The sequence below is a fragment of the Perca flavescens genome, chromosome 21 (assembly GCF_004354835.1).
Source record: "Perca flavescens isolate YP-PL-M2 chromosome 21, PFLA_1.0, whole genome shotgun sequence".
NCBI lineage: Eukaryota > Metazoa > Chordata > Actinopteri > Perciformes > Percidae > Perca > Perca flavescens.
Genome location: NC_041351.1, coordinates 18,336,031 through 18,363,394, shown reverse-complemented (window position 1 = coordinate 18,363,394; position 27,364 = coordinate 18,336,031). Strand labels below are relative to the sequence as shown.

The following is a 27,364-nucleotide window of genomic DNA, read 5'->3' as shown; positions in this document are numbered from 1 at the left end:
AAAAAAATGTTTTTAAGGCATTATTCACACAGGTTAAAATGAATCATGATAGATTGACACGCTCACACCAAACACTAAACAGCGTAGAGATCAAGCTCTAGAACGACAGACCTCAGTTCATGCATTTATTCTAAATGTATTCTTCATTTATTCTCTTAAGGGACTGCCTAAGAAAATTCAAGTTAACATAGCATCCTCCACAAATGAAGCAGGCTTCCCAGGCATAAACAGGACGTGTCAGCCATCCAAACGCCATCACACTGTTTGAAATGAACTCTTACATCAGGCTAATCCATGGGAATGCCAGAACACAGTGCTAAAATCATCTGACTAATCTCAACATTCATATTACAAGTATCCTCGTGGAAAGGATAAGCCGACATGCGCTAACTAAAAAACTATGTTGTCTTGTTCTCAATGTCTTTAACTCATGAAGCAGATGACATGCAACAAAGTCCCTTATAATCCCCTAGGCCAGTGGTTTCTTAACTTTTTCGCATCAAGCCCCCCCCTAAACTGACACAAATTAGACCGAGGACCCCAATTTGATAAGATTTTGTCCCAGGGTCCCCTGTCTGAGCTTTCAGATGTTTTATTAGAGAAAGTGTATAAAATCCATGAACAAAATAGTCATATAATCTGTCATTGTGTTACTTATGGATGGAATTATAGTGAAAATAAATGATTCCTCTTTTTGCTACGACCCTCTTCGTACCCCCTCAAGGACCCCTGGGGGTCCCCGGACCCCACTTTGGGAACCAATGCTTGAACAACTGTCCATGTCCGTGTACCAATCCCAGGCCCCCAGGAAGGGTGCTCAGCCATGCAGACAATTTATTGACAAAGATGAGAAAAGCGGTTTTAAAACCTACTACGTCACCACAGTGAAAAGTCTTTGGGCCAAGCGGGAACTCGCGGGTGGGGCCAGCGGGAGAAACACTACTGCGCATATTCAGTGGGCCGCATATCACAGAAGTAAACCCAGAAGCTTAGAAAACGTTTTGCCGTATGCGCCGGGCAAGCAAATTCACAGAACTGAATAGGGGCCATTTTGAGATTGGATATCCAGTGAAACATCCATGACCAATCCCTTCCAAAAGGAGAGACTGAGGATTGTGTGTGTCCAAGTTGGTGTTGTGAAGTCCCAACATGCTGACTGGTGGTGACTCACAAGCAATGAAGGGCTCATCTTTAGCATTAATCATAACCATAGTGTGACGAGGCCTCTTTTCACAATCTCTGTCTGAACAACCAATGTGTTCGCCCCCCCCCCTCCTTCCATCCATACTACACTTACTCAGCCATAATGAGGAGCTGCCACTCAAACTGCTTCGAGCTGCACTTATTGCAACATCGTCGAGCTGAGCTGGGATTAAAGTCTCAGTTGCATTTGTTGAAACAGACTTTAGAGCAATACAGTGGACAAATCTGGAGGAAAGAGTTTGGGAACAAAGACTGCCTGTGCTGCAACAAGCTGGATGGGCCAGATGAAATTTAGCTTATGAAGTGAAACACATGCATTTATGCATAATGAGCAGAGGCCGAAGGGAAAGAGAGAGAGAGAGAGAGAGAGAGAGAGACATCTTGTCATCACTACAAGGAGAGCGATGGAAAGATGGACAAAGGAGATGTCCCAAGGGACTATGCACTCATTCTGCATGGCTGCCTATCCGTCACCATGGAAACTGTGTGTGTATGTGTGTGTGTGCACTGGCGATCAACAGTGAGCTGGAGGGTGTGTGTGTGCGTGTGTTATGAGGAGGGGGAATAATGTGTAGGTGCTAGGAGGGAGGCCTCCAACTGTGTTAGCAAGAATACCTAAACTAACTATAATCCCATTCCACATCGTGTGTGTGTGTGTGTGTGTGTGTGTGTGTGTGTGTGTGTGTGTGTGTGTGTGTGTGTGTGTGTGTGTGTGTGTGTGTGTGTGTGACAGAGAGAGACTGTGGACCGACAGATCTTATCATTTAGAAGCAGGACCCTCCGTTGATGAGTGATCTGCTGGATGGTGTGATTGATGAAGGACGGCGTGATGAACGCTTGATGAAATGAAAGAGTGAAGAGCCATCAGCATGCGAACGTCGACTCACAGACTCACACACACATCAACACAAACACACACACACACACACACACACACTGAGACGAAGCCCATGACTAAGGCCTCTTATGTGCGTGTGCAGACAACACACATGCGGGCTTACTTGAACGGTTGCACAGACTTATAGAACCAAAAGACACATTATGCAAACACAAACACACACACACACCTCCGTGGAAGATGAAGGGACGATTATAGATGAAACGTTTTCTTTGAGCCAACAGAAACATGTCATGAATAGCACAGAGGAGGCTGTACTACCTTATACATGCTCATAAACACAGATAGATAGCTAGATAGCTAGACAGCTAGATAGATAGATAGATAGATAGATAGATAGATAGATAGATAGATAGTGGTTAACATGCTGGTGAAGTTAGTGTTAAACTTCTTTCTCACTTGTAATTTATTGGGTTTTTTTCTGCAGCTCCCTGTGATTTGTCACACACACACACACACGCACACACACACAGGGACAGACCCCTGGCACCTGAGGAGAGTAGGAGAGTGCCCTTGCTGTGCCAACATGTGGGTGCAGTTACAGTAAAGAACACTGCCAAGACCACTCTGAGCAGGGCAAACAGCTGCCAGGGGCACACACACACACACACACACACACACACACACACACACACACACACACACACACACACACACACACACACACACACACACGATCCTCGATCTTAAACCTGCAGCCCTGCTCACACACCTATTCTGCGCTTTCACTACCACAAGAACATAGCCACAAATTCTCCACACATCTTCCTCACACACATACACACACTGCACATAATCCACACATAATCCTCCCGCCTCTTCCTCTGTCTCCCTTCTTCATGCAAACAAACACACACACACACACACACACACATGCACGCACGCACGCACTTTGCTGAGTCAATGCAGATGACAAAAGACCAAAATATAAGCAGGATTTCCCCCGCCTGTCTTGATTTCTGCTGTGTGATATATAGGAAGCTTAACTATTTCATTGATTTTGTACTGTGCATTCCTGGTGTGTTGGTTCAGCTCTGCTCACTCAGTGTGGCATCTTAATCTCTCAGGATCGCTGTCAGTTGATGAATTGTCAGTCAAACAGACCGAGAAGAGCAGCTTTCAGCTTTAGGGACTATAGGTAGAGAAGTTTGGCCAGAAAACGTGAGACATTGTATAAAGGCAGTTGTCCTTGCGGTATATCACCATTTACTCTTTGTGTTTCTTACACGGTCTTATATTATCAGTCTAAGCTTTTAGGGTGAGCAACGGATCTGCTGGGGCTACTATCAGTGCAGAAATAGCTATGTTTACCAATTACTCTCTAAATTGTTAATTAATTTTCTGCCATTTATTACCATGGTAACTATGACTTGACATTAGCCCTGGGACTGGGACTAGTACTACCTGGGCTCCTCTTGTGATTTGTCATAACTGCAGAGGTTGTCTGTTTTCTTAATTGCTGTGAATCTGCCATGTGTAATGTAAAAAAAACTCCATTGCAAATTACCTTCCATGTTTCACAAAACACATAGGTCATCAGGTAATATTATTCTGCGTCCCAGTAATTGCAGTAAAAAAAAAAAAAAAAAATTCTTTCTACGAATAGCCAAGACTGCAGTGGTTAATTGTTATTGAGAGCTTGGATTAAATTTGTGGTGAAAATGCAGGAAGCTCGTCAGCTACTCAGCATGGGGAGCCATTTGGAGGGAGGAAGCCTACTGTAAATCAGTAATGTGTGTGTTTTTGAGTAGGAAACAGAAATGGGGGGTAAATTCCTAAATCGCACTAAGTTTATGGGTGAATCTAGACTGGTGAGAACAGGGCTACAGTTGGATTTCAGTTATGTTGGCTAGGTTATGGGAAAAGAAAACTAATTAGAAAAAAAAGTGCATCCCAAAATGTTATTTTCAGGTATGTGCTTACAGGAATAGTTCAACATTTTCAGAAATACACTTATTTGCTTTCTTGTCGGGAGTAAGATGTAAAGAACAATACTTCTCTTATGTCTGCATTACGCTAACTATAGCTAGCCTATTACTAAATGTAAGAAGCAGCCTCTTTAAGCGTAGCTTATAGCTTATAGTTTAAATACTAGGGGGGATTTATTTCCCATTAAAATATATTATTTGTAACATTTTTCAAATAAAACTTTTAAAAACAACATTGTCAAACCAACAGCTAGTGTGGTCTTTTAAATAACGTTGTCAAAGCTTGCACTGCAAATAGTGGTCAGATGGCGGCAAACATGCTAGCAGATGAGTTTGTTAGCCGAAGTGCTAGCTTGGCTAACCCTATCAGTCAGGACACTGGCCTTGGAGGTTGTAGTTGTCCGTCGAGAGACTGCCGAGGGGGAAACAGCCTGGCTAAAAATAACAAGATCCCCATACTAGCACCTCTACACCTCACTAACACATTAGGCCTATATGTGGTTTGTTTAATCCGTCCAGGAAGTGCCAGATGTTTCTGGCCCCATGTAAAAGCATACATTCTTAGATTTTGTTTTTAAGATATAACATTTTAACTAGTGAGCTTCAGACATACTGGTAGGCAGAATTTGCTATATTTAGACAGAGCCATGCTAGCTGTTTCCCTCTGCTTCCACTCTGCTTAATGCTAAGATAGGTAACACTCAGGCTGTAGCTTAATAGACAAATATGAGAGTGTTAAAGATCTTCTCATCTGACACTATGCAGAAAAGGGAATAGACATATTTCCCAAAATGTTGAACTGTTTTATTAAACATCAGACTTATTCTTTAGAATACAAATGGAACTGTCTTTAGAGAAATGTACGTTTACAGCGGTATTTAGAAATTGGTTGTGTGCTCTTATAGCTGTCAGTGTAAACAGTTACAGTGAGGTTGTGGTGCAGTATTAAATGTGGAATATGTTTGAGGAAAACCTGTTGAAATGTAGGGAAATGCAACCTTAATATCTGCTAGTTAACATCACAAATGCTGCCTTAATTCACATTTAAAGTGAAGTATGTGAAGAGAAACGCTGTCACACTGATCAGGTTTCACATTAATTTACTGTACGTATTACATACAGACAGGTGTACAGTTACAGGTATTTTGATGACCCCCGCAGTGTACAACTCATCAGGAGGAAAGAACATACAGGGCTTTGAGGTTACTGTGTGTGTGTGTGTGTGTGTGTGTGTGTGTGTGTGTGTGGGGTGGGATGGGGGGGGGGGGGGGTAGCAGCAGTTGTTTTATATAAATATACATATCTTTTCTCCTGCTGTCGCTGGGGTAGAGTTAGCCAGCTTGGCAATCAAGTGCCTCACACACGCATGCATACACATATAAATTCCACCCTGCATCCAGATCGTATCATAAATATCACACACACATTCCCACACAGCAGCTATCTGGATGGTGTCTGTGGCTCGGATTGCTGTGTCCACTAAGACTTTACAGGATGTTTGACCCATTCTGACCATCTGAGTAGGCAGCCTCGAGCTGGCCAAGAATCCTTTTCCAAATATCAAATACCAGCATCAGCAATAACCACCAGAACAGCTCAGACTAACATACAACCCCTGATGTGTGTGTGTGTGTGTGTGTGTGTGTGTGTGTGTGTGTGTGTGTGTGTGTGTGTGTGTGTGTGTGTGTGTGCGTGTTTGCGTGCATGTGTGTGTTTCCTGAATTAAGGAGAGGAAATCATGGTGGTTTTTCTGCAGTTTTGTGTTAAAATCTTGTGGATTAGGAGGTTACGGAGGGCGTTGGACCCTAGATGACCCCGAGCCAGCGTATTGGCTATAAACACAGATCCTCTATACTAAACCGTCTCTGCTATAAAACACTCCTCATCTCCTGCTCTTCTTCCATCCCCCTGCTCCTCTCTATCGCTTTCTCCTCCACAGCGTTTAGCTTCTTTTTTTCCTTCTCTTCTTTCCTTCTCTTTGTGCTCTTTTTCCTTTCTTTATAACTTACAGCACAGCATAGGTAAATGAAAACAAACATCTGTTTCTAAATATATGTAGCCTATAATATCTTCAGAACTACACAGACTTTTTTCATATAATATTCGTACATTTGCTAATATTTGTTATTTAATATTAGATTATTAGCTTTAAAAACTCCTTTGTTCTCATTTCCCTGTTTCATAAACATTTAAAAAAATTTAAATAATTTGTTAATTTACAAAAGGATTTAAAAAAAGATTTATTTGTGAAAATACATATAAAATTATATTTCTTTTCAATGTAAATCAATAAAATTATAGACACAAAGCATAGAAAAACAAAATAGCGTCCAAATAAAACCTGTGAAATGTGGTTGAAACAGTAAAATAAATCAATAGATAATTATCAGTTGTAAATAATAAATATATTTATTTATATTATTTATTCTGTTAAATGGGAAAGTAAAACGAGTCAAAAAATTAGGGGAAATAGAAAGAACAGGTTTGTTGGTGTTGTAATGTAGGAGAACATAGACATGACTTCCACACTGCCAAGAATCCATGATTTATGTAAGCCTACCATCTGTTGCCACAGAATACGTTACACAACTACCAATGAGTCAAATAGGCTATATGGACATATACAATGTCACACACACACACACACACACACACACACACACACACACACACACACACACACACACACACACACACACACGGATAGTAAGATGGATACCAGTGGTGAGCTCGCAGAGGCTCATATGTACAATGGATGAGGTGAGAGAGAAGACTGCTGATATCCTTACTCCCACTCTGAGTGACCTGAATATCAACACACACACACACACACACACACACACACACACACACACACACCCCATACAAACTATAGCTACACACATGCTGCATCCCGCTGCAGCTGACAGCCATTCATTCACTTCAGTGACATACTCAGGCTATATCTAAATGGAGGGCTTTCTCTGGATTGGAACCGCCCCTCAACACACACACACACACACACACACACACACACACACACACACACACACACACACACACACACACTGTCTTTGCATCACATCCACCAGCCCCCACCTGAAAAAACTGAAGAAATACAAAAAAACTGCCACACCTTGTTCTGACATCTTGACCCTTCACACACACACACACACACACACACACACACACACACACACACACACACACACACATTAGCTTGTGGCATGTTTGCTCTTACGATGTGAAAGCCCTCTCTCATTAACCCAGAGGGCACCCCCAGCCTCCATTGTGCCCCTATCTTTCGTAGCATTCTGGGTAAAGTAGTTTAACAATGTCAACCAGATAAGCTCAAAGCAAACCTGCTGATAAGCAGTCAAAGACTGCACTTAATGTCTGTGTGTTTTAAAGGCGTCGGTTGATTGAGGAACCAATGAGGAGGATGTAAAAGACCAACAGTGAGCAGAATGGGTGCATATGTGTGTGTGTGGTCACACTGGCAAGCGTACTGCTTCATATCTTTGTAATAACAAGTTAAACTGCAGAGACAGCTAAATTCAGAATACAAAAGAAAACCAAACACACACATGCATGCACACACACATATACACACACACACACACACACACACACACAAAGCTGGACAATGAGCCTGAATGTGTGTGTATGTGATTTCAAATGGCCAAGGACCATTAATAGCAAAGTTATTCAGAAACATGTACGAGTTAACTATTCCTGTATTGACAAGTAAAGCAGAGAGAGATATGCTGGCTTAAAAAAGAAAAGAGGACAGCTGACATTCAAGGCTGTGATCAAGCCTTCTTAGCAGGCTGCCACGAGGCAAGCAGAGTGTAATTCGAGGTCAAAGGTAAATCTTCCATTCAGACTTTAATAAGCCGCGTCAAAAAAGCTCTGGTTACTGTGCAATAAAAAGGTGTGAATATTTCACAGGAAGTCTCAAATAAAATGCAGTAAAATTGCGCACTTTGTCCCAGAAACTCCACACCCTGCAGGGCATAATCTCAACTGGTCTTCCCAGCTCTCGCATTACACACACACACACACACACACACACACACACACACACACACACACACACACACACACACACACACACACACACACACACACACACACAGCAGAAAACCCATGGAAGTACAGGAGTGCATGCAGACTGCATGGATTTATATTTATATCCTCACTTTGTTCTCTTAATGGTCCTGTTCCGTTTTATTATTCTGAATATCTGACCCACCTGTAGAGCCAGAGGAGACTTTATCCTGCCCATCTCTCTCATGAAACATCGCAACTAGATACAGTTTCCCTTTTTCTCCCCATTCTTCCCCTTCTATCGGCTACAGCTACAGTTTCAAATTGCTTCCTCCACTCGTGTTTCTTTTCTTCCCTCCCCCTTCTCATTCTTCCACGCTTTCTTCTGTGGTTCATTTTCTTACAGCAGACAAATGATTGGCATTGATAAACACAAGGCGGTATTCAGAGCCCTCACGCCCAGCAGAAAAGAGGGGGGGGAGGGGAATCAAGAGTTGTTATTTTTTGTAAGAATCTTTTTTTTAATGAAACACAAAAAGGCAATAAAATTAAGATAAATATTTTTTTCCTTTTGTACATGAGGAAATATTTAAGTCATATTCCCAAAGAATGACTGAGATTACAGAATATATTTTAGTAGGCTATCTCAAACCATACAAATCAGTTTTCCAGTGGGTCTAAAAAAAAACAAAAAAAACACAATGATGTCACTTCTGTCAAACGTGATGGTTAGTACTGAATCCAGTGTTTCTTAAAGAAAATACAGCTTTAAAAAAAAAAGAAAAAATCATTTAAAGACCCATAAAAGTAATATTTTAAAACTGAGTTTCACATTAGATTCCTTTTAAAGCTTTTGCTTTGCAGTGTAACAGCAACATCGTTGTTAAAAGTCAGTCAATGTCCTAAAAAAAGGCTGTTATGTTCTTCCCCCCTGTACATCCTATACACTGACAACAAACAGTCATCACAGGCTTGCATAAACAGTAAGACAATGGTAAACGAGGAAAACAAGCAAACATAAAACATACACACACACAGACATTTTTGGCAAAGCAGGAATAAAAGTGACAAGAAGCATATTTTGTGATTTGATCCTTATCTTGTATCATGTTGTATGTTTTTTTTGTCTCTCAACATTGTCCCATTGATTGGCTCTGATTGTCCTTCACAGTCACGTGATGCCATTCTGGTTGCCATAGTGACCTCAAGTGCATCAGCTGGGCAGCGTGCAGACAATGTTGCTGCAACGTTTCTCGGAGGCTGTCATAGCAACGCTGGATGATCGCGAGCAGACAACGAGAGGAACTCTACTCAAAATACCTCGGTGATTGCAAGGGTCCCGGATTCAGATTTGATTGAACGTTTTCTTTTAACGTCTTTTTTTTTTTATAAAATTGTTTTCTTCTAATGTGGTGAAGTGTAAACTCATAGGTGCTTTGGTATGTATTTCTTTTTTATGCCAGATAAATATCTACATTTGATATAGGAATGTATACAGGCTAAAATAGATAAAGAAGAACTAGATTCTTTTAGGATCAGAGAACAGCAGAAACTCAGTTTCCAGTATTTGGTTAAAAAAACAAAAAGTTAAAAAGAAAAAGAGCTCCAAACAGGAAATGCACATTTTAAACCCAACGGAGTAAATAAAGAGAAAAAACAAACAGAATTTGGACATGTTTAAAAAGAGCCTTTTTCTGATTTCCTTATAAAACATTTTCCAAACACCCTTTCTACATGTCCACCCTTTGCCTAAAGCAGGGCTTACAACCACAAAGTCTTCACATCAGTTGTACAGTTTGACCCCAAATCCAAACATCCAACTATCCTGTTCAGTGCATTGAGAGAGAAGGAAACTAACCCGAGCTCCTCCCTCTGTCAGACCCCCCCTTCGAACCCCTCCCACACACACCCTAAAAAAATCTAAATAAAATAATCTTCTCTGCAAAAGAAAACAGCCAAAAAACAAGAAACAAATATAAATGTATACTATTTACAACATGTTATATTATACATGATGCTGTACAAAGCGCGCACACACACGCGCGCGCACGCACACACACACACACACACACACACACGCACATTTCAAATAAACAATCCAACTTCCTGTACATGTGTCTTTGCACATGAATAGGAGGATACGAGAGCGAGGTATTGACGTGTATGGCTTGACAGGAGAAGAAATAATTTCAGAGTGTTAGAGACGCACTGACGGTGTGGCACGACGTCATCCCTTCTCGATACGCGCGGGTGTGCACGTGCATGACCACACGTACAGTACAAACACACGCGCACGCGAAAGCACTATTTACTTGGAGCTCATTAAATGCCAAACAGGGTCATCGCAGCCACTCTGCAAACACGAGCGCACACACACACACACACACACACTTACACACAAAGTCCGAACTACAGTGTTTTTTGGTCCTGTTGGGGTTCTCCCAATCACGTTGTCATCGTCAAACTACCAGTATAAGACCATTAAAAACCCTCCAAACCAGTGTGGTTTACAGTAAGTCTCTCCTTACCATACAGTCTCTCCAGCTCTCTGAGTCTTTGTTTCAGAAAGCCAAGTCTGACACCCTCCCCTCCATAGCATATCCAAGCGACTGTACTCCAAAGTGCTCATGTCCTTGGTTCCTGTTCTTTTGTTGCAGTAATCTTGTCGCGGGGACGAGATACTCTGTTATTTCAGCGACAGGGAAAGCTGTAGACTCCCGCTGCGACAAGGAGCCTCAGTCCACATCAGATAAAGAGGTTAAATCTGACATGGATCAGACTTTTCCCCAGAACAAACCAGGCTCCTCTAAGTGCCAGTACTGTTGGGCCTTATCCAGTGGGCTAGCTCCTTCTCTTACAGGGGACAGATCAATACGCGGAGCCCAAACTCTTTGTCTTGGTTCCCCTCGGTCCCCAGCTCCGTTCTGAAGGACCACCCTGGAAGCAGTCAACTCCAGAGTTCAGGTTCAATATGTGGAATTCTCTGTAGCTGGTGGTGCTAGGACACAATGGCCATGCCATCAGCGCTGATCAACTGGCCCGTGGTCGGTTCGTAGGTTCCGGCCAGGTAGAACAGGTCGTCCGCACCGCTGCTGGTCTTACGCTCATACTCGGCCCTGCTGACCACCTGGCAGCGATGGGAGATGGTCTGCACGTCATTCTCATCCTCGTGGCTCGACTGATACAAGGCATTCTAGCAAAGAGACAGGAAGAATGGTTGACAAATCAGCACAGTTGTAGATTCCAGCTTAAAAATGTGGTGAGATTTTTTTTGTCTTTCACTCTGCACTTCCCACACATGCCGTATTTGTCATGTCTTTAAAGGTCCCATGACATTGTGCTCTTTGGTTGCTTTTATATAGACCTTAGTGGTCCCCTAATACTATATCTGAAGTCTCTTTCCTGAAATGACCTCATAACAAGCAAGATTCCAGAACGGCTCATCTGAGCTTTAATTTTCTCTAAAGCAGAGTAGGATACCCAGGGCTCGGTTTACACCTATCACCATTTTCAGCCAATTGGGGACCATAGGCAGGCTGGGGGAACGCATATTAATGTTAAAAAACCTCATAAAGTGAAATTTTCATGCCATGGGACCTTTAAGCGTGGGTTTTTTCATGATGACGTTTGAGTTTCTGCAAATGGTGATCTTGTACGTTTGCTCAGCCACGGTGGATGTTGCTGCTCATACTAACAAGCCAGCTCCTTTTCTATTTATTCCAAACAAACCACTATTGCTGTTGCCAGAAACGCAAAATGCATGACTTCCTGTGCGGCAGAGATTATTTCCTGGGAAAGACCCACCTCGAACTGCGAATGGTAACAGTTTTCATGAATTAAGTGGATGTTCAACCATTCATATCAGATGGGAACAGGGAACAAAAGAGGCAAAGAGGTAATATATGTATATGAAAATGTCACGGACTGTAACTTTGACCATTCCCTGTTTTAGAAATTGTACTTGCACTGCCTGGCCTTTACCTTGCCGTCGCGGTGTCGCCTCCCCAGGCGAGTCTCCTCCGGGTGGTAGAACCACTTGACCCTGACCACCATGCTGGAGCTCCACGACTCCCAGAGGCTCTCCACTCTGCCCACGTAGGGCAGCTGGGGCCGGCCAGGTGACAGGAACACAGCACAGTCGCCGACATGCACCGTCTCCTTGCCCCTCATGATGGCCTTGTAGAAAAGCTTGCGGGCTTTGCCCTTCAGACCTCTCCTCTGTCGGGGAAGGAGAATAAAAATAGTCAGTCAATTTATTCAGTGTGGAGGTTTCTTTTTTTCACCACCAGCCTCATTTCAGAAATCAAATAAGATCAGTCAACTGTACCAAAGATTTAATAAGTCCTTCCAAGCCAAAAAATCATACCTGACACCAATCATAACAAACTGATGCTATTGAGTTACAGGAGTATTCCCAGCACACCAAAAACTCACTCTTAACCTTAAGGCAATAGTACTGAAAGTCATGTAGACATTATGATCACAGTAACCATAACATGGGTAGCAAACCTTTATTTCTGCTCCATATTTTAATTTGTTGGGGCATGTGTACACCTTTAGCTTCTTCTTAAGCTGCACATCTCAGTCGACAGATGCCGCAAAATGTTTACAAAGCAAACAGCGTGGCAGAACGGAAGCTGAGAGTGGCAGTGGTTCCTCAAACTGTTTTGTTCTGTTATCATCTGGATCGTGACTTAATAGCTCGGATAACAAATTCAGAGAGTAAGCCTCATAGTGTTGCCAATATGTACAGAGATTGAGGCAGAATAAGCACTGCCAAGAGCGATCATATTCAAACATCGCATTTACTGTATGTGATCAAGGTGTGACACGGCAGAAACTGCAACAACAATCAGTAACCTACTTAAGTTGTGAGGTGAGGTTTAGGTTACTGATACCCAAGACAAGAGTTCTGAAACAGCCTAACCAAGATAATAACGTGTGATTATGAGAAAACACTGTGTTTCAGTGGAATGGGATTTAGTTACAAAAAAATCGCAGACGCTCTCAAGTTCTGCAGTACAGTGACGAGAATATTTACACACATAAAAAAGATCTTTGTAAAACAACAAACTCTTCAACATCTTGGATACGGAAAAAGAACATATTAAAATGCAACCCAAAGTGTCCTACCTGTGTGGGGTTGCCGGACCATTTCCAGAGCTGGCGTCCAGGCAGAAGGGGAGCCATGTTAGGCAGAGGCTCAGGGGAAGACATCCGCTGCCTCTTAGCTGTTGTCGGGTCCTTGGAGCCAGGTTTGGGCTGCTGGCTCACAGGACTGCTTTGCCTATGATGGTGGCTGCTCGAAATTCCTTCTTTCCTCTTCAGCTGGTTCTTAGCTGTGCTACTGTTACCCACCAGCCCTCCTTTTGACATGAACTCCTTCCTGTCTTCTGTTCTGTCAGCCCTCACTTTTGACCCCGGGGCGGCCATGCTGACTTTGGCCACGTAGCCGTGAGCCGGGGCCGGGGCCGAGGGAGAGGAGCTGGAGGCGGTAGGGTCCGGGCTCGGGAGGTCGGAGGTCATGTTCTGCCTGTGCTTGTGTTTGTCCTGCTGGAGCAGTGCGCGGCGCAGCAGCACGGAGGAGGACTCTTCGTCGGAGGAGTAGGAGGAGTCGTTGTCCGAGGAGCAGAGGGACGAGGAGGAGATGGAACCGGAGGAGGAAGAGGAGGAGGAAGATGAGGAAAAGCAGGCTGAGAGACGAGAGAGAAAACGCCCGCTGCGGTGGGACGTGTCTGCTGCACTTCTTCTAGGTGCTTCAGCATCCTGACCATCATCCTCATCCAGCTCAGAGTAAGAGCTGGGGCAGTCACTCGGGTAGTCCAAACTGTAATCCCCCCCTTGGACTCCAAGACCTGCAGACTGAAGGTCATTTCTCAGAGGTGGGCTGCCTTTTACAATAGGCTCAGGACGGACCCCAGCGCCATCTCTTTCCCCTCCTCCCTTATTGCCATCCTTCACCAGCAGGGCGGGGTGGGTGTATCGCAGCGGTGCTCCTGCTGAGGTGAGACTCTTGCCTCCCTTTCCTCCACTGCCCCCGAGTCGAAGCAGGGCCTTGCCGTTCTTTGTTTTGGGAGATGTCACTCCTTCGTGGTCAAGCTTCACCAGGAACTGTTTCCTGTCGCGGTCGCTCACTGGCTTCCGGCTTCCAGCTGCCATTGCCATGGTGACAGCTGAGGAGCAAGCAGAGGACGAGGACTCCCGGACCCCAGTGGAAGCTACTGTGGCGCCCGGTCGCCCAGCTCCAGAGCTTGCACCGCTTCTAAAAGTAGAGAAGCTGTTGGCGATGCTACTGAATGAGTCGCCTTCAAAAGGGGAGCCAAAGATGCCTTTGAAAGGCATTGGGGGTGCGAGAAGGTGGGAGGTGGGCCGATGAAACAGCCCCAAGTCTCGCTCTCGAATCCTCCTCTGGGTCTTACGAGACATCCCATTGAAGAGGAAGAAGTCAACTGGCGGTCTCTTCCTGGGCGCGGACCAGTTCAACAAGGAAGCGTTACCTTTGGTTACAGTGTCTGTTACTGATGTTGGCATGCTGGCAGTCTTAGGCACTGAATGGACTTTCTTCGGTCTGCCAACTGAAAAAAAAGGAGCCGGCAACAGAGAGGAGTTATAATCAATATAAACCGACAGGTCTTATAAGCAGACTGAGATAATTGTGGAACTAAGAGCTTTGGAGAAACTTAATATCTTTATCTCTTTGATCTCCACTGAGCCAGGTAAATTTCCACATATCCATTACACAAACTACAACACACCTGGTAAACCTGTTTGTCTATCCAGCTTTATTGTCAACCGCAGTTTGTGATGAGTTACATGTATGTTGCTTAACTACACAAAACACACTGATGACACCTCGTAAAAGCATGATTAATGTGGTCATGTGGAGTTTAAGTGATAGGCGGCAAACGAGGAATCTCAATTAACGAGTCTTGGTTTATAAACCTCCACTTGGTGCTGTCCTCTGACTCGGAGGCATCTGATAAGTGGTTGACAGTTGGAACTTTAAATGAGGCCTCGTTTGGGGGATTTTAGTATGGCCTGAAGGGCTGTGCGTCTGTGAGCGCATTCACTAGTTAGACCGGTACTTCTCAGGCAACATATATTAAAGCTTTGTTGTTTGAGTTGATTCCGCAGACTGTCTGATGAAATAGATAACCAGTCTTTCCTACACATATTACACTAAAGTAGATTAAAAATGACCTTCTAAATGGGCAAATCTTTACACAAGGTTTATGTGTTTGTTGAAGGAGTAACATAACATTACAAGGATAGAGGATGTGTGTTCCCTTCTCCCTCACCTGGTCTTTTCTCTTGGGGCCTCCCTGCAGGCTCCTCATTGGCTGGTTTCTCTGTGGGTGCGTCTTTCCTCTCGTGGGTGGAGCTTCGCCAGCCGCGGTGACCAGATGAGATCAGAAGTGCTGGAGAGGGTTCCGCACCTGACAGAGAAGAATTGTTAAATGGGGAGTTTATTTCATTCATTCACTCTGTGTGTTTTTTCCATTCATTCTTTCTTTCTTTCCATCCTTCTTTTTAAAGCCACACTCACAGCAGATTTGGTATCCCGGGGGCAGAAGCCTGATGTTTGTGAGGGAGATCCTTCCTCTGTCTCCATCATCAAACTCCACCATGACGCTACCCTCCTTCTCCTCCTCACTTGGACCTCCTAAAGCACAACACATAGGACAGTGGACATGAGTTGCTGGGAAGGCACCAGTGTATGTTCGCGGAGTGAGGCTGTCGGTGTGTCTCGCTCACCTCGATGGACGTATCCGGGGTAAAGACAGCGAGAGCGCTCGCTCCAGTAGGCGCACACTCGGGTCCCTGCAGTTAGGATGGCCTCGCTCTGGGGCCGCACGTCTAACACCTGGAGAAAAAAAAAAATCACAAAATGAATAGTATAGCGTGTGTTTTTAGTTAAAGCTACCCAGCATCGCACAACTACCCACAAAATGTGATAGATGCAAAAGTAAGCTTTTAGATGGACACTTACAGCTTCCTGTAGTAGCTGCTCCAGCGAGTAGATCCGTGGGCGATTTCCTCGTTCCCCTTCGATGACAACACTGAATCTAAGAGAAAAAAAAAAGGAAAGCGAAAAGAATGGAAAATAAAATTCCTCAAGAACCAAACTTTTCTCTTTTCTCTATTTTCTTATTATTTAATTTTCGCTCTTAGATTTTAAGGTTGTCTTTTTCAAAATAGGGCTCTTGTCATGAGTGCTCCGATTTGTTTCCCCCCTGGCAGCTGTGTTGGCGGCCACTGGTGTGTGTCTTGACTTTGTAGTTGTCTAGACTTCTTGTTTGTCAAGATTCACACAGCTGTCATGCATTTACCTAGCGCTTAGCTAAGGTTTCAACTCTTTTGCAAATCACTTGCTGCAATATGTCTTTCATAGTACTTAACTCCAGGGTTTCCCCCAGGAAATCGTTAAGACGAGGTGGTTATCCACCCAGATTTGGATGCTTCTCGTAGTGGGATCGATAGATGACGGAATAAACAATGGTCATACATTTGCAGTTGCCGTGTGAAATAGTCACTCTGGTGATTCCCCTGATTTGTTTTTAGATGAGGTGGTTTGTATCTGTGGTGAGAGCGCTGGGAAGCAGGGCCTTACATGTCAGGCAGGTCCAGAGTTTGGACGCAGGCAGCGTACAGCAGCTCATCCTCCTTGGAAATCAGGATCTTCAGGCCGTCCACCAACATCTCTTTACTCAACACACAGTTTGGCAGGGCTGCGGAGGGAGGGCGTGGTAGAAAGATGGATGGATGGAGATAAAGTGTGAGATATACATAATTTGGGAGTGTTGAATAATTGCTATGTGATGTGAAAAAGAAGGGACAAAAAGGCAAAGAGGTGTGTATGCATGTGTGAAATGGCTTTTAAAGCCTTCACCACATGCGTGTGTGTGTAATTATATATGATGTGTCACTGTTTATGCCTACCAGGTATTCTGCAAGGCATGTTGGGAGGGAGATGGATCAACTTTAACTCCTCCTCCTCTTCCTCTTCCTCCTCCTCGCCCTCGGAGAAGCTGCTTTCCTCATCCAACCGAAAGCCGTCGTCGGCTGCAAAGCTCTGCAGGAGCCGGCTCACTGCGCGGCCCTTGGCCTAGACAGGAAACAGGATGTGACATCAGTGGACAGAAAACAGGATATGGTAGCATTCATGCCTTCATTATATACCAAAATTAATCTAAAGTAAACAGGATCTGCAAGTAAAGAAATTAAGTATTTTCCAGTCTGATGTGGTGAATTCATCAGGGAAAAGCAACCACAGGCAGCAATGGCTCTTGTAATGTGATGCTTTAATGAAGCCGGAAGGATTTTCTTTTTCTCACTTGCCACCGTTCACTCAAAGGTCAGAGGTCAGAGTCAGTAATAACTGCAGCGCTTCAACTGGTAGGACTTCAGTTTATTGCTCAAGGACACTTCAGCAAGATGGACGCCTGCTAATATAGAAGCTTGAACCCTAATTTGCTTTCTCAACACACACACACACACACACACACACACACACACACACACACACACACACACACACACACACACACACACACACACACACACTCCAGACCAGTTTCGGCTAGTCTGAGACTGATGATGGAAAGTCAGCTTGTCCAACAGGTTTCTGCTTGTATTTAAGCTTTCAAAAGAAAATACCATAATATGCAATGCAAGAGAGATGGTGTGTTATGTGTGTGTGTGTGTGTGTGTGTGTCTGTGTGTTGTCTCTTGGAGTTTTCCACATCAGGAGACCATATATTTTAGTGACAGAAGTTTCGTCACCAGAGGGCATGGGTGATTATTTCTCTTTTGTGCTGCTGCTGGTGGTGGTGGTGGTGGTGGTGGTGGTGGTGGTGGTGTGTGTGTGTGTGTGTGTGTGTGTGTGTGTGTGTGTGTGTGTGTGTGTGTGTGTGTGTGTGTGTGTGTGTGTGTGTGTGTGTGTGTAGGCATGCATGGGTGTGTGTAGGGTTATGGCCAATGATTATCTTTATACTTCACTGTTTGGTTTGGAGTTATGTGTTTTTGGACATTCCCTCACAATGAGTCAAAGACTAAGGCAACCTCGGGGCATCTCTTATTAAAATTAACGCGGGTGTCTCTGCAACAGCTGCCAGCACGAATACAGACCAGCGGTGTGTTAACACAGCAGACAGGTATGCAAACACACACCTATCACAAGAGCAAATAGTATAGTTGATAAAGTGACTGATTTACAGCTGATGCTAAGCATTACCCTGAGTCAAAGTTATTGGTAGGTTAGTTATAATCAAACTTCCTGGCAGGGTGCGGCTCACTTCAACAAAAAAAAGGAGTGAACTTGAGGCGAGGACTTTCCTGAGAAATCGTCCTTGCTTCTCTTTTTCTCAGCCTTTATTTGCATGTACCAGGAGGCCTAAGGGAGTGGAGGACCTTCTCGGAGTCACCTTTTTTCTTCTCACACTCCCAGTCTATCTGAACTTCACCTAACCCGTCCTGACCACCGTCGGGTTCGTTACACAAAAAAACAGCATATCCCTTTTTGCTCACTAACTCACTTCAAGAGTAATTTCTGTGACAGCAGTAATTTATCGTAATATTCATTATATAACCTGTCTGTCTGTCACACCTCTAAAATTGGCAATTGCATCTCAACTTTCCCCTCTCAGTTCTCTTTTCCCATGCACGTCTGTGTGAATAATCAGGGGGAACAAAATACCAGCATGCCCACAGCTTCTGTCCCCCTTAAATGGATGTGGTAGAAGAACATTTACATATTAGATATAAACTCCAAATGTTGTTGATTGTCCTTATAATTTAGCTCCAATTGACAGAATATGTTCTGTGCATGTTTTTATAACCTAAAAGTGCAATTTCCTCACTGTAACTCAATGCTGTAAAGTTCCCCTGATCATTTACACAGAAGTGCGCAGATGAAGCAGCTGAGGAGAGAAATCCAAGATGCACAGTTTTGAGGGTGTAAAGGTGACGGAGCAGTGTCATAAATCTCTGCTGTCAGGGAGTAATTTACTCAGTTGAATACTTGTCACTGGCAAAAGTAAAATATTGCTGTCAAAGTAAGGTTACAAGTCACCACCCAACCACTGATCCACACCTTTCCCAGAAGGCCCTGCCCCGATGAGCTCTTCCTCACGGCTTCCTTGCTGGCCCTGTTTGCCTCTGTCAGAGCTCCATGGTTCCCCAGGCCGTCCCCAAAGCTGCAGCCCAATGACGATGCACCCCAGCTGGGCAGAGGCGCTCTTTTGGTCCCCTGGTGGTCTGGACGTCCCCTTTCTGTGTTAGGGAGGCTCGGCCTTCTGGGCAGTCTCCTGTGATCTGCACTGGGCATGCTCCCCGTGCCTGAGGGTGAAGGGGACATCACTAGAAATTAGTGCTGGTCGCTAAAATGTCAATATATATCTAATATTAGATTAGATATAGTCAAAGATGTTGTTTAATAGGAGGTAAGGGAAGAAGGTTTTTCTGGTCTTGGAGGCCACATAACACATCTGACACAATTCTCTGATCACATTAGATTGTTCTAGATGAAGTAATGAACAAAGACTTCCCGTAAGTGCTTGGCCATCATATCAATCATCACTAATATTATTTTTTTCTTCTTTTTGGCCCCATTTTAGAACAAAGCTCTTTGATTGGGTGAAATCTGAAATCAACCTTGTTTTTAGCTGAACCGCCATACATTTCCAAGTTTATCCTTTTAGATTTTTTTTACTTTTCAAAACCAAAACCGGACAAAAATTTCTCTAAACCCTAAGAAAATCATGTTATATGATTCACTTCAAATCAAAAAGAGAAAGTCACAAAGTTACAGGGTGACAACAGGTCTCACCGGGAGGCCCTAGTGTCTTACTCCTGGCTTTCTGGTTTGCTTGGAGCTTGGAGGACTGCGATGAAAAAGGCACAATCCCGGCAGGGTTTGCAGGAGCTTCTTTAGAGGATGAGCTAATCTTGATGTCACCGGCTCCACCTTCGCTCTCGTAGCTGCCGTCCTCCTCCTCTGTGGAATCACAACATCAATATGATCAGCCAGGGAGCTTCAAGTGATCTAAATGTAAGCACTGCATTGACAGCAAGCTTTCGATATTCCTCTAGCATCTAAAGTTCAGTTCAGAAGCCTGTGGCTTAACGCACGCAATTACAAAAGTCACATGAGATGAAATTTCGCCATTGATAGATGGTGAATGTTTGATCAAACTTTTCTCGGAGGGTTTTTAGGTGGGATATTTTGTCACATATTAACTCCCAGCTGCACTAACCGCTAACTAATGTGCAGCTTGTTCCTTAACTGCGGTGACGGGAAGCAAATATTGACACACACACACACACACACACACATGCACATATGCAGCGCACACAAACTGGGACACACACAGATTGTTACATTGGCAGCTGTGTGTGTCGCTGACTGCGGGGGTCGTGTCGGGTGTCGACACATCTCTGACACACTTGTCACTTACATGGCGTTCTTGTCAACACTTTGCCTCGGTCACACACAAACACTGACGCACTCGCACAAACATTCAACAACTATGTCTCTTTGCCATCGAGGCCACAAGGTCAGTCGGATTCTGGCGTTTTCCTTAAGTTTTGTTAGTTTTATATCAAACCGTCCTCTCCTGTGAGGCATTTGTTTAAAAGTCACAAAGAGTGTGATTGTTTCTCCTCAACTCAAGCCTCCGAGGAGGGCATTTTCACGAGGTTGGGGAGGTGAGGACTAGAGGGTAAGACCGGGGGTGTGAGATTCTGATCGGGGCCAGGGTGAGCTCACGTTACCGTATAGCATTGAGGGCAGAGGTGGCTGTGTTGCATGCCTGTGGCAAGTCGTTAACGGTTTTAACGGAGTGACAGACGAGCTGTGAAGTGAGAGGAGGGCCCCTTGATGACGGCAGACATCTCACTCTCAGACGCTTCACATGTGCGTGCGCACACACACACACACACACACACACACACACACACACGTGAAAAGAATATCACAATGTCTGCTTGGTGTTTCTGACTCATACTTGTGTGTGACCTGTACTGTAACTCACCGTGCTCAGAGCTCTCGCTGTCACTCCTCTCTTCCCTGACTTCCCGTTTCTCGAAGATCCGGGCGTTCTTGTAGTGTGCTCTGTTCGTGCTGACGCCCATTAGCGCTTTGGGCTTTCGACCCCTCTTCCTCTTCATAGTCTGACCAGCTGCCCAGTCCTGCTGCAGGTCTGATGGATAAACAGCAGGAGGGCGAGTTTAGTTTTAGGGTGCGACTTAATGGACAACAAGTGTCTATATGTACTATATATATATAGACAACAAGTGTCTATATGTACTGTATATACACTCACCTTAAAGATTATTAGGAACACCCTACTAATACTGTGTTTGACCCCTTTTTGCCTTCAGAACTGCCTTAATTCTTCGTGGCATTGATTCAACAAGGTGCTGGAAGCATTCTCTACAAATGTTGGCCCATATTGAGAGGATAGCATCTTGCAGTTAATGGAGATTTGTGGGATGCACATCCAGGGCACGAATCTCCCGTTCCACCACATCCCAAGGATGTTCTATTGGGTTGAGATCTGGTGACTGTGGGTGCCATTTTAGTACAGTGAACTCATTGTCATGTTCAAGAAACCAATTTGTGACATGGTGCATTATCCTGCTGGAAGTAGCCATCAGAGGATGGGTACATGGTGGTCATAAAGGGATGGACATGGTCAGAAACAATGCTCAGGTAGGCTGTGGCATTTAAACGATGCCCAATTGGTACTAAGGGGCCTAAAGTGTGCCAAGAAAACATCCCCCACACCATTACACCACCACCACCAGCCTGCCCAGACTCTACCATCTGAATGTCTCAACAGAAATCGAGACTCATCAGACCAGGCAACGTTTTTCCAGTCTTCAACTGTCCAATTTTGGTGAGCTTGTGCAAATTGTAGCCTAATTTTCCTATTTTTAGTGGAGATGAATGGTACCCGGTGGGGTCTTCTGCTGGTGTAGCCCATCCGCCTCAAGGTTGTGCATGTTGTGGCTTCACAAATGCTTTGCTGCACACCTCGGTTGTAACGAGTGGTTATTTGAGTCAAAGTTGATCTTCTATCAGCTGGAATCACTCGGCCAATTCTCCTCTGACCTCTAGCATCAACAAGGCATTTTCGCCCCCCAGGATTGCAGCATACTGGATGTTTTCCTTTTTCAGACCATTCTTTGTAAACCCTAGAAATGGTTGTGCGTGAAAATCCCAGTAACTGTGCAGAGTGTGAAATACTCAGACCAGTCCGTCTGGCACCAACAACCCTGCCACACTCAAAGTTGCTTAGATCACCTTTCTTTCCCATTCTGACATTCAGTTTGGAGTTCATGAGATTGTCTAGACCTGGACCACACCCCTAAATGCATTGAAGCAGCTGCCAAGTGATTGGTTGATTAGATAATTGCATTAACGAGAAATCTTACAGGTGTTCCTAATAATCTTTAAGGTGAGTGTATATGCTCCCTCTGTACCCACCTTTTCTTCCTTGTCTGCAGTGACTCTTGGAGGCGCCTTCCTCACCATGGGTCCCTCTGCAGTGCAGCATGCCTGCCGACGGTGCACCACGCTGGGCCGCAGCCTTCTGCTTCAGCTGGGTCACCCGCCTGGCCAGCCTGGAGCTCAGGGTGCTGGGCCGACCTCTGTGCTTACAGCGAGCTTTCATCTGTAGACGGGGAGTGGAAAAGCTCATTATTTCTTTCAGTTAATTGAAATATCCAGGAAAGTGAGGAAAAAAAAAAAACATTGTCAGCAGGAAGTGGTTGTCAATGTGTGTGGATGAATCAGAAGAGGCCGCAGAGAGAGACCCACCTGTGCAGAGCTGAGGCTGTTGAAGCCGTGATTGGACATTTTCTTCCTGGCTTTTTCCTCTAGTAAATTCAACCCAGCTCTGGAATCATAAAAACGCAGCAGAGACACACTTAAATGACAATGTATCATATATAAAACAGATCACAGAATCAATCTGATCACACACTTCTTCCCTTTCAAGGCTGATTTTCTATGCCTCTCTGCTCTCCTCAATCGGGTTCATTCATTGTCTCACTCTCTCCCCCACTCTTCCTCTCCGTCTCATAACTTTGATGCGGTAAGAGACAGGCTCTGCCGACCGTCTGCGCAGTTTGACGGCAAACACAGAAATATTCAGCGGCCGTGCGAATATGAAACTCTGCTGAATCACCACATGAAAGGATAAGAATTATCTGGTGTGAAGGAGTGGAGAAGACATAGAGAGACAGAGGGAGGAGGAGGAGAATGGTTGAGGGGGAAGGGAAAGAGACAGAGAGAGAGAGAGATGAAGCAGTCTCGGGGGAGTCTGTCCGTTGACCGGAGCTTCAGGGCTCGATCAATAAACACTAACCTCTATTGAACACTACTCCTCCCTTCCTCCCTTCCTCTCTCTCTCTCTCTCTCTCTCTCTCTCTCTCTCTCTCTCTCTCGCTCTCTCTCTGTCATTCCTTCATTGTATACATGCTCTCTCACACCACAGGCAGCCAAGCACACACACTCACACACTCTCTGTTAGCAGCTGGTGTCTGAGGCAGGTGAATCCTATATTCCCACAGAGGGAAGGTTTAGCTCTCAGCATCTCCGCTCCCAGGAGGGGAGGGGAGGGGAGGGGAGAGGAGAGGAGAGGAGAGGAAAGGAGAGGAGAGGAGAAGAGGGGAGGGGAGGGGAGGGAGGGGAGAGGATCCTTCTATCTAAAAAATTATCTAAAATATCTGAAAGATCTGTCCATCTATCCAGCCAAACCACAATTCCCCCCACCCCCATTCCCCTTTCCTGACTTTTTACCTTGACCCCTCTGAGCTTTTAAGCCCCAAAGTTCACATCATGTCACATCCTCACCAACGGTACGATTAGTGTGAATGTACATTCTGTTCACTAGAATATCTGGCCAAAAAGGTATGTATGATTTTTCATGGTTTGGATTATGTACAGTTAAGGGAAATCTTAATACTGCAGCATTCAATGATATTTTAGACAATAGTGTACTCCCAACTTTGTGGCAACAGAACTTGTCAGGCTTGCACAGAGCCCTGACCCAGACTCCATCCAACACCTTTGGGATGAATTGGAATGCTGTCTGAGTCAGGCCTCAAGGCATCAGAATGCTTTAAACGCAGTGCTTTTCTGATCATTGAACAGCGGCTGAAACCACCTCCCCCCCACACCTATCAGAAGCTGGAATTGCGATCTGACAATTTCTGTAACTTTCTAAAACTGACAATACAACAATCACGCCCACTTTGCACAGTGACTGGCCAGATGGGCAGAGGGGAGGAAGTAACCTTCATGTCTTTGAGTGTGCGCTGTTATCCATATTTGAACGATTATCATGTCTTGGCCCATTCTATGACGGCAGGCTTTTTTTTTTTTTTTATCTCACCTTCAAAAGTGTGGTTTTTCAGAACTGCTATAAACACTTTTGCCTTAAGATGTGGTTGGATGACACATCGTGTTTGTTTCGAGCATGCCCTGGCCTTTTCTGTCTGACAGAAGTGGCCAATCTCAGTAATGCCCCTGTGGCTGAATGGGAACAAACCCCTGCTGGCAGGTTATTGATGAAAAGCCTACCAAAAGGAATGGAGGCTGTTAATAGCAGTATATTCATTTCTGTGGTTGGAAATGACGTGTTCAACAATCACATAAAGATGCTCAGATATCCCCATAACTTTTGGCCATTTAGTGTGCATGTGTGTACCAAGAGGGATCTGGAAACGTTACAATGCCTCTCTATCCCCCACTCTCTCGCTGTTTCATTTCAACCCACAACTCTTTAGAGAAGATGAAAGCGTAAACAAATGATACATTGCTCGTTAATAACAACAGAAATGCTGCTCAGGCACGTAGCGGCCAGCGCTACCAATTAAACAAGTTGTGCGTATGTGTGCGTGTGTGTGTGTGTGTGTGTGTGTGTTTGTGTTGTACCAGCATGTATGACTAAAGCCTTTCATTGTCACTTTCATTAGCGCTTTCTAATCATGGTAACCGTGACAAACCCTGAGTTTCTCTAATCATTTTATCAAGGCGAAGGGTGCACATGCTAACAGAGGTGGGGCAGCATGAGAAAACACATTTATCATTATGAGTGTTGAACACTGGCTGTGTGTGTGTGTGTGTGTGTGTGTGTGTGTGTGTGTGTGTGTGTGTGTGTGTGTGTGTGTGTGTGTCTCCAGCAATGTGCTGGAACGTGCGTTAGCATGAAAGTGTGCGTGTCGAAGGTGTTGAATAATGTGTGGTTGTGTGTTGCAGCGGGTGGGGGTGGTGTTGAGTCGTTTATCACTGTAATAACTGTACATCGGGACTTTGTCCGGCTGTATTAATATATGCTCGAGGTTCACAGGGAATCAGGACATAATCAATGCAAGTGATAAATATGATTAAAAGTGATTAATGATGATTAATGAAGGTCTCATCTCCATTACCTTCTCTCATTTAAAAATCACACCGAGCTCACAACTCCCATCACATAACACATTGTGTGTGTGTGTGTGTGTGTGTGTGTGTGTGTGTGTGTGTGTGTGTGTGTGTGTGTGTGTGTGTGTGTGTGTGTGTGTGTGTGTGTGTGTGCGCGCAGCTCCTTCCAGTGCCCAATCAAGCAAATCATCAGCTATAGAGCATTTGAATCAATTCAGCTAAAGAAGAACTTCTTGAAAATCAAGCGTGCCTTTCACTAGGAACACAAACAGAAATCAGGATGAATGAGTTGGGCTTGCCAATCACACTGATTATACTGACGCAATATCAGAGGACTGACCTGAGTCTTTTGGAGCTCTCGGCAGCAGCTGGGCTGGGGGTGGACTTGCGCTTGCGGGGGCGGCCGGGCCGCCGGCGGGCAGGGCTACGACATGTCTCCTCTTTCCTGCAGAGGGGAAGACAAAAAGGAGGAGGAGAGGAAGCGAGAGAGAGAGAGAGAGAGAGAGAGAGAGAGAGAGAGAGAGAGAGAGAGAGAGAGATCAAATATGCAGTCCAGACAGCAGGAGAAATCAGGAGGAAACTTGTATCGGCTACAGGTCAAACTGCATTAGGTAAGAGCAGGCAGCAAGTCCTGATAAATCAGGAGGATGCAGCATGACAGCAGAAATGTGAATGTTGGAATGCACGGCTCAATATAGACAATGTGTGTGTGTGTGTGTTGTCTCTGCTCACTGGTGGTCGTGTTTCCTCTGTAGCTTGGCCAGTTCTCTCTGTTTCTCTTTGTAGCGGCGCTGTAGCTCAGCCAGCTGGACACGCATGGCCAGCTCCTCCCCTCCCATCGTCTCCATGGAGCCCTTCACTGGGCACACCTGACACACACACACACACACACACACACACAATAGGGGAATTTCAATGCTGAACACAAACTGAGATCAACAGTCACTGGATATGTGAAGTATAGCCAGCTTGTGTTTGGGCAGCTTGATGATTGGATGGATTTTTCTGTAACTACAGTAGAAGTTTGGTCACTTTGGTTTAGATATGTGGACCATTTCTGCTCAAAAAAATTTATTAAATACATTTTTTTGTTTAAATTAACACCAAATATATTAAATATAGATTTGCTGTAGCCAGCTTTATTTCTGGGACTTTTTCAAGAAAATTTGGATCCACCCCACATCAGGTGTTCATATAGTCTCACATCAATTATTGGAACTGGTAAAACATTTCTGGCTAATTGAAATAACATTTTGTGGACATGTTTCTGCACAAAATTGCAAGATTTAACCATAGAAAAATATTAATCTTATTTCACTTCAAAAGCACAAAATATGCATTCTGTAAAGCCTCACCGGCTCGTGGCGAGGCGTCCAGCTGCACTTCCTGCGCAGGTTGAGCCTCTTCCTGATTGGACACTGCTGGTCCGCCCCCACACCCACAACCCCTCCCCCCATCTCCAGGGCACGGGCGGCCGCCAGCGTCGCCAGACTGTGGAGGTCAAAGGTCAGCATGTCCTCACCTGCACGGAGACGGATTGTTTCGGTTTAGATTGGTATATCACATAGCGGCTGACACAGCGTTATAAAACAGGCTGTGCGCTGAATGGATTTATTTCTAGGAACGATGAAACACGTGCCTTGAAAAGTGGTGATATTTATGATATTAGCTGTGTAGTTTATTTGATGTATACTGGTGTTCTTGCTTAATCATTCACACACACACACACACACACACACACACACACACACACACACACACACACACACACACACACACACGAGGGGGAGTGGGAGAGAACGATCTCTACATCTGTCACTGTCATTAACTCTGTCATTGTCACAGCACCAGCAGATGAAACAGAATATTCATGAG

At 44.6% G+C, this 27,364-nt stretch overlaps 1 protein-coding gene across 3 annotated transcripts in view; it reads right to left on the bottom strand.

Annotated features, from left to right (window-relative positions):
- Positions 1-9,977: 9,977 nt before the first annotated feature.
- Positions 9,978-27,364, bottom strand: part of bahcc1b (BAH domain and coiled-coil containing 1b) — a 64,529-nt gene continuing 47,142 nt past the window's right edge. For all 3 annotated transcript variants that reach the window (XM_028568290.1, XM_028568288.1, XM_028568291.1), the window contains exons 12-28: positions 26,845-27,011; positions 26,222-26,358; positions 25,830-25,934; positions 22,880-22,958; positions 22,547-22,733; positions 21,090-21,257; positions 19,886-20,053; positions 19,151-19,395; positions 16,999-17,164; positions 16,670-16,787; positions 16,049-16,124; positions 15,814-15,922; positions 15,605-15,721; positions 15,357-15,494; positions 13,192-14,633; positions 12,040-12,276; positions 9,978-11,251 (exon numbers count right to left, since the gene is read on the bottom strand). In XM_028568290.1, the coding sequence (XP_028424091.1) occupies positions 11,057-11,251; positions 12,040-12,276; positions 13,192-14,633; positions 15,357-15,494; positions 15,605-15,721; positions 15,814-15,922; positions 16,049-16,124; positions 16,670-16,787; positions 16,999-17,164; positions 19,151-19,395; positions 19,886-20,053; positions 21,090-21,257; positions 22,547-22,733; positions 22,880-22,958; positions 25,830-25,934; positions 26,222-26,358; positions 26,845-27,011 (3,854 nt within the window). In that variant the 3' untranslated portion in view covers positions 9,978-11,056. The remainder of the gene's footprint in view (positions 11,252-12,039; positions 12,277-13,191; positions 14,634-15,356; positions 15,495-15,604; positions 15,722-15,813; positions 15,923-16,048; positions 16,125-16,669; positions 16,788-16,998; positions 17,165-19,150; positions 19,396-19,885; positions 20,054-21,089; positions 21,258-22,546; positions 22,734-22,879; positions 22,959-25,829; positions 25,935-26,221; positions 26,359-26,844; positions 27,012-27,364) is intronic.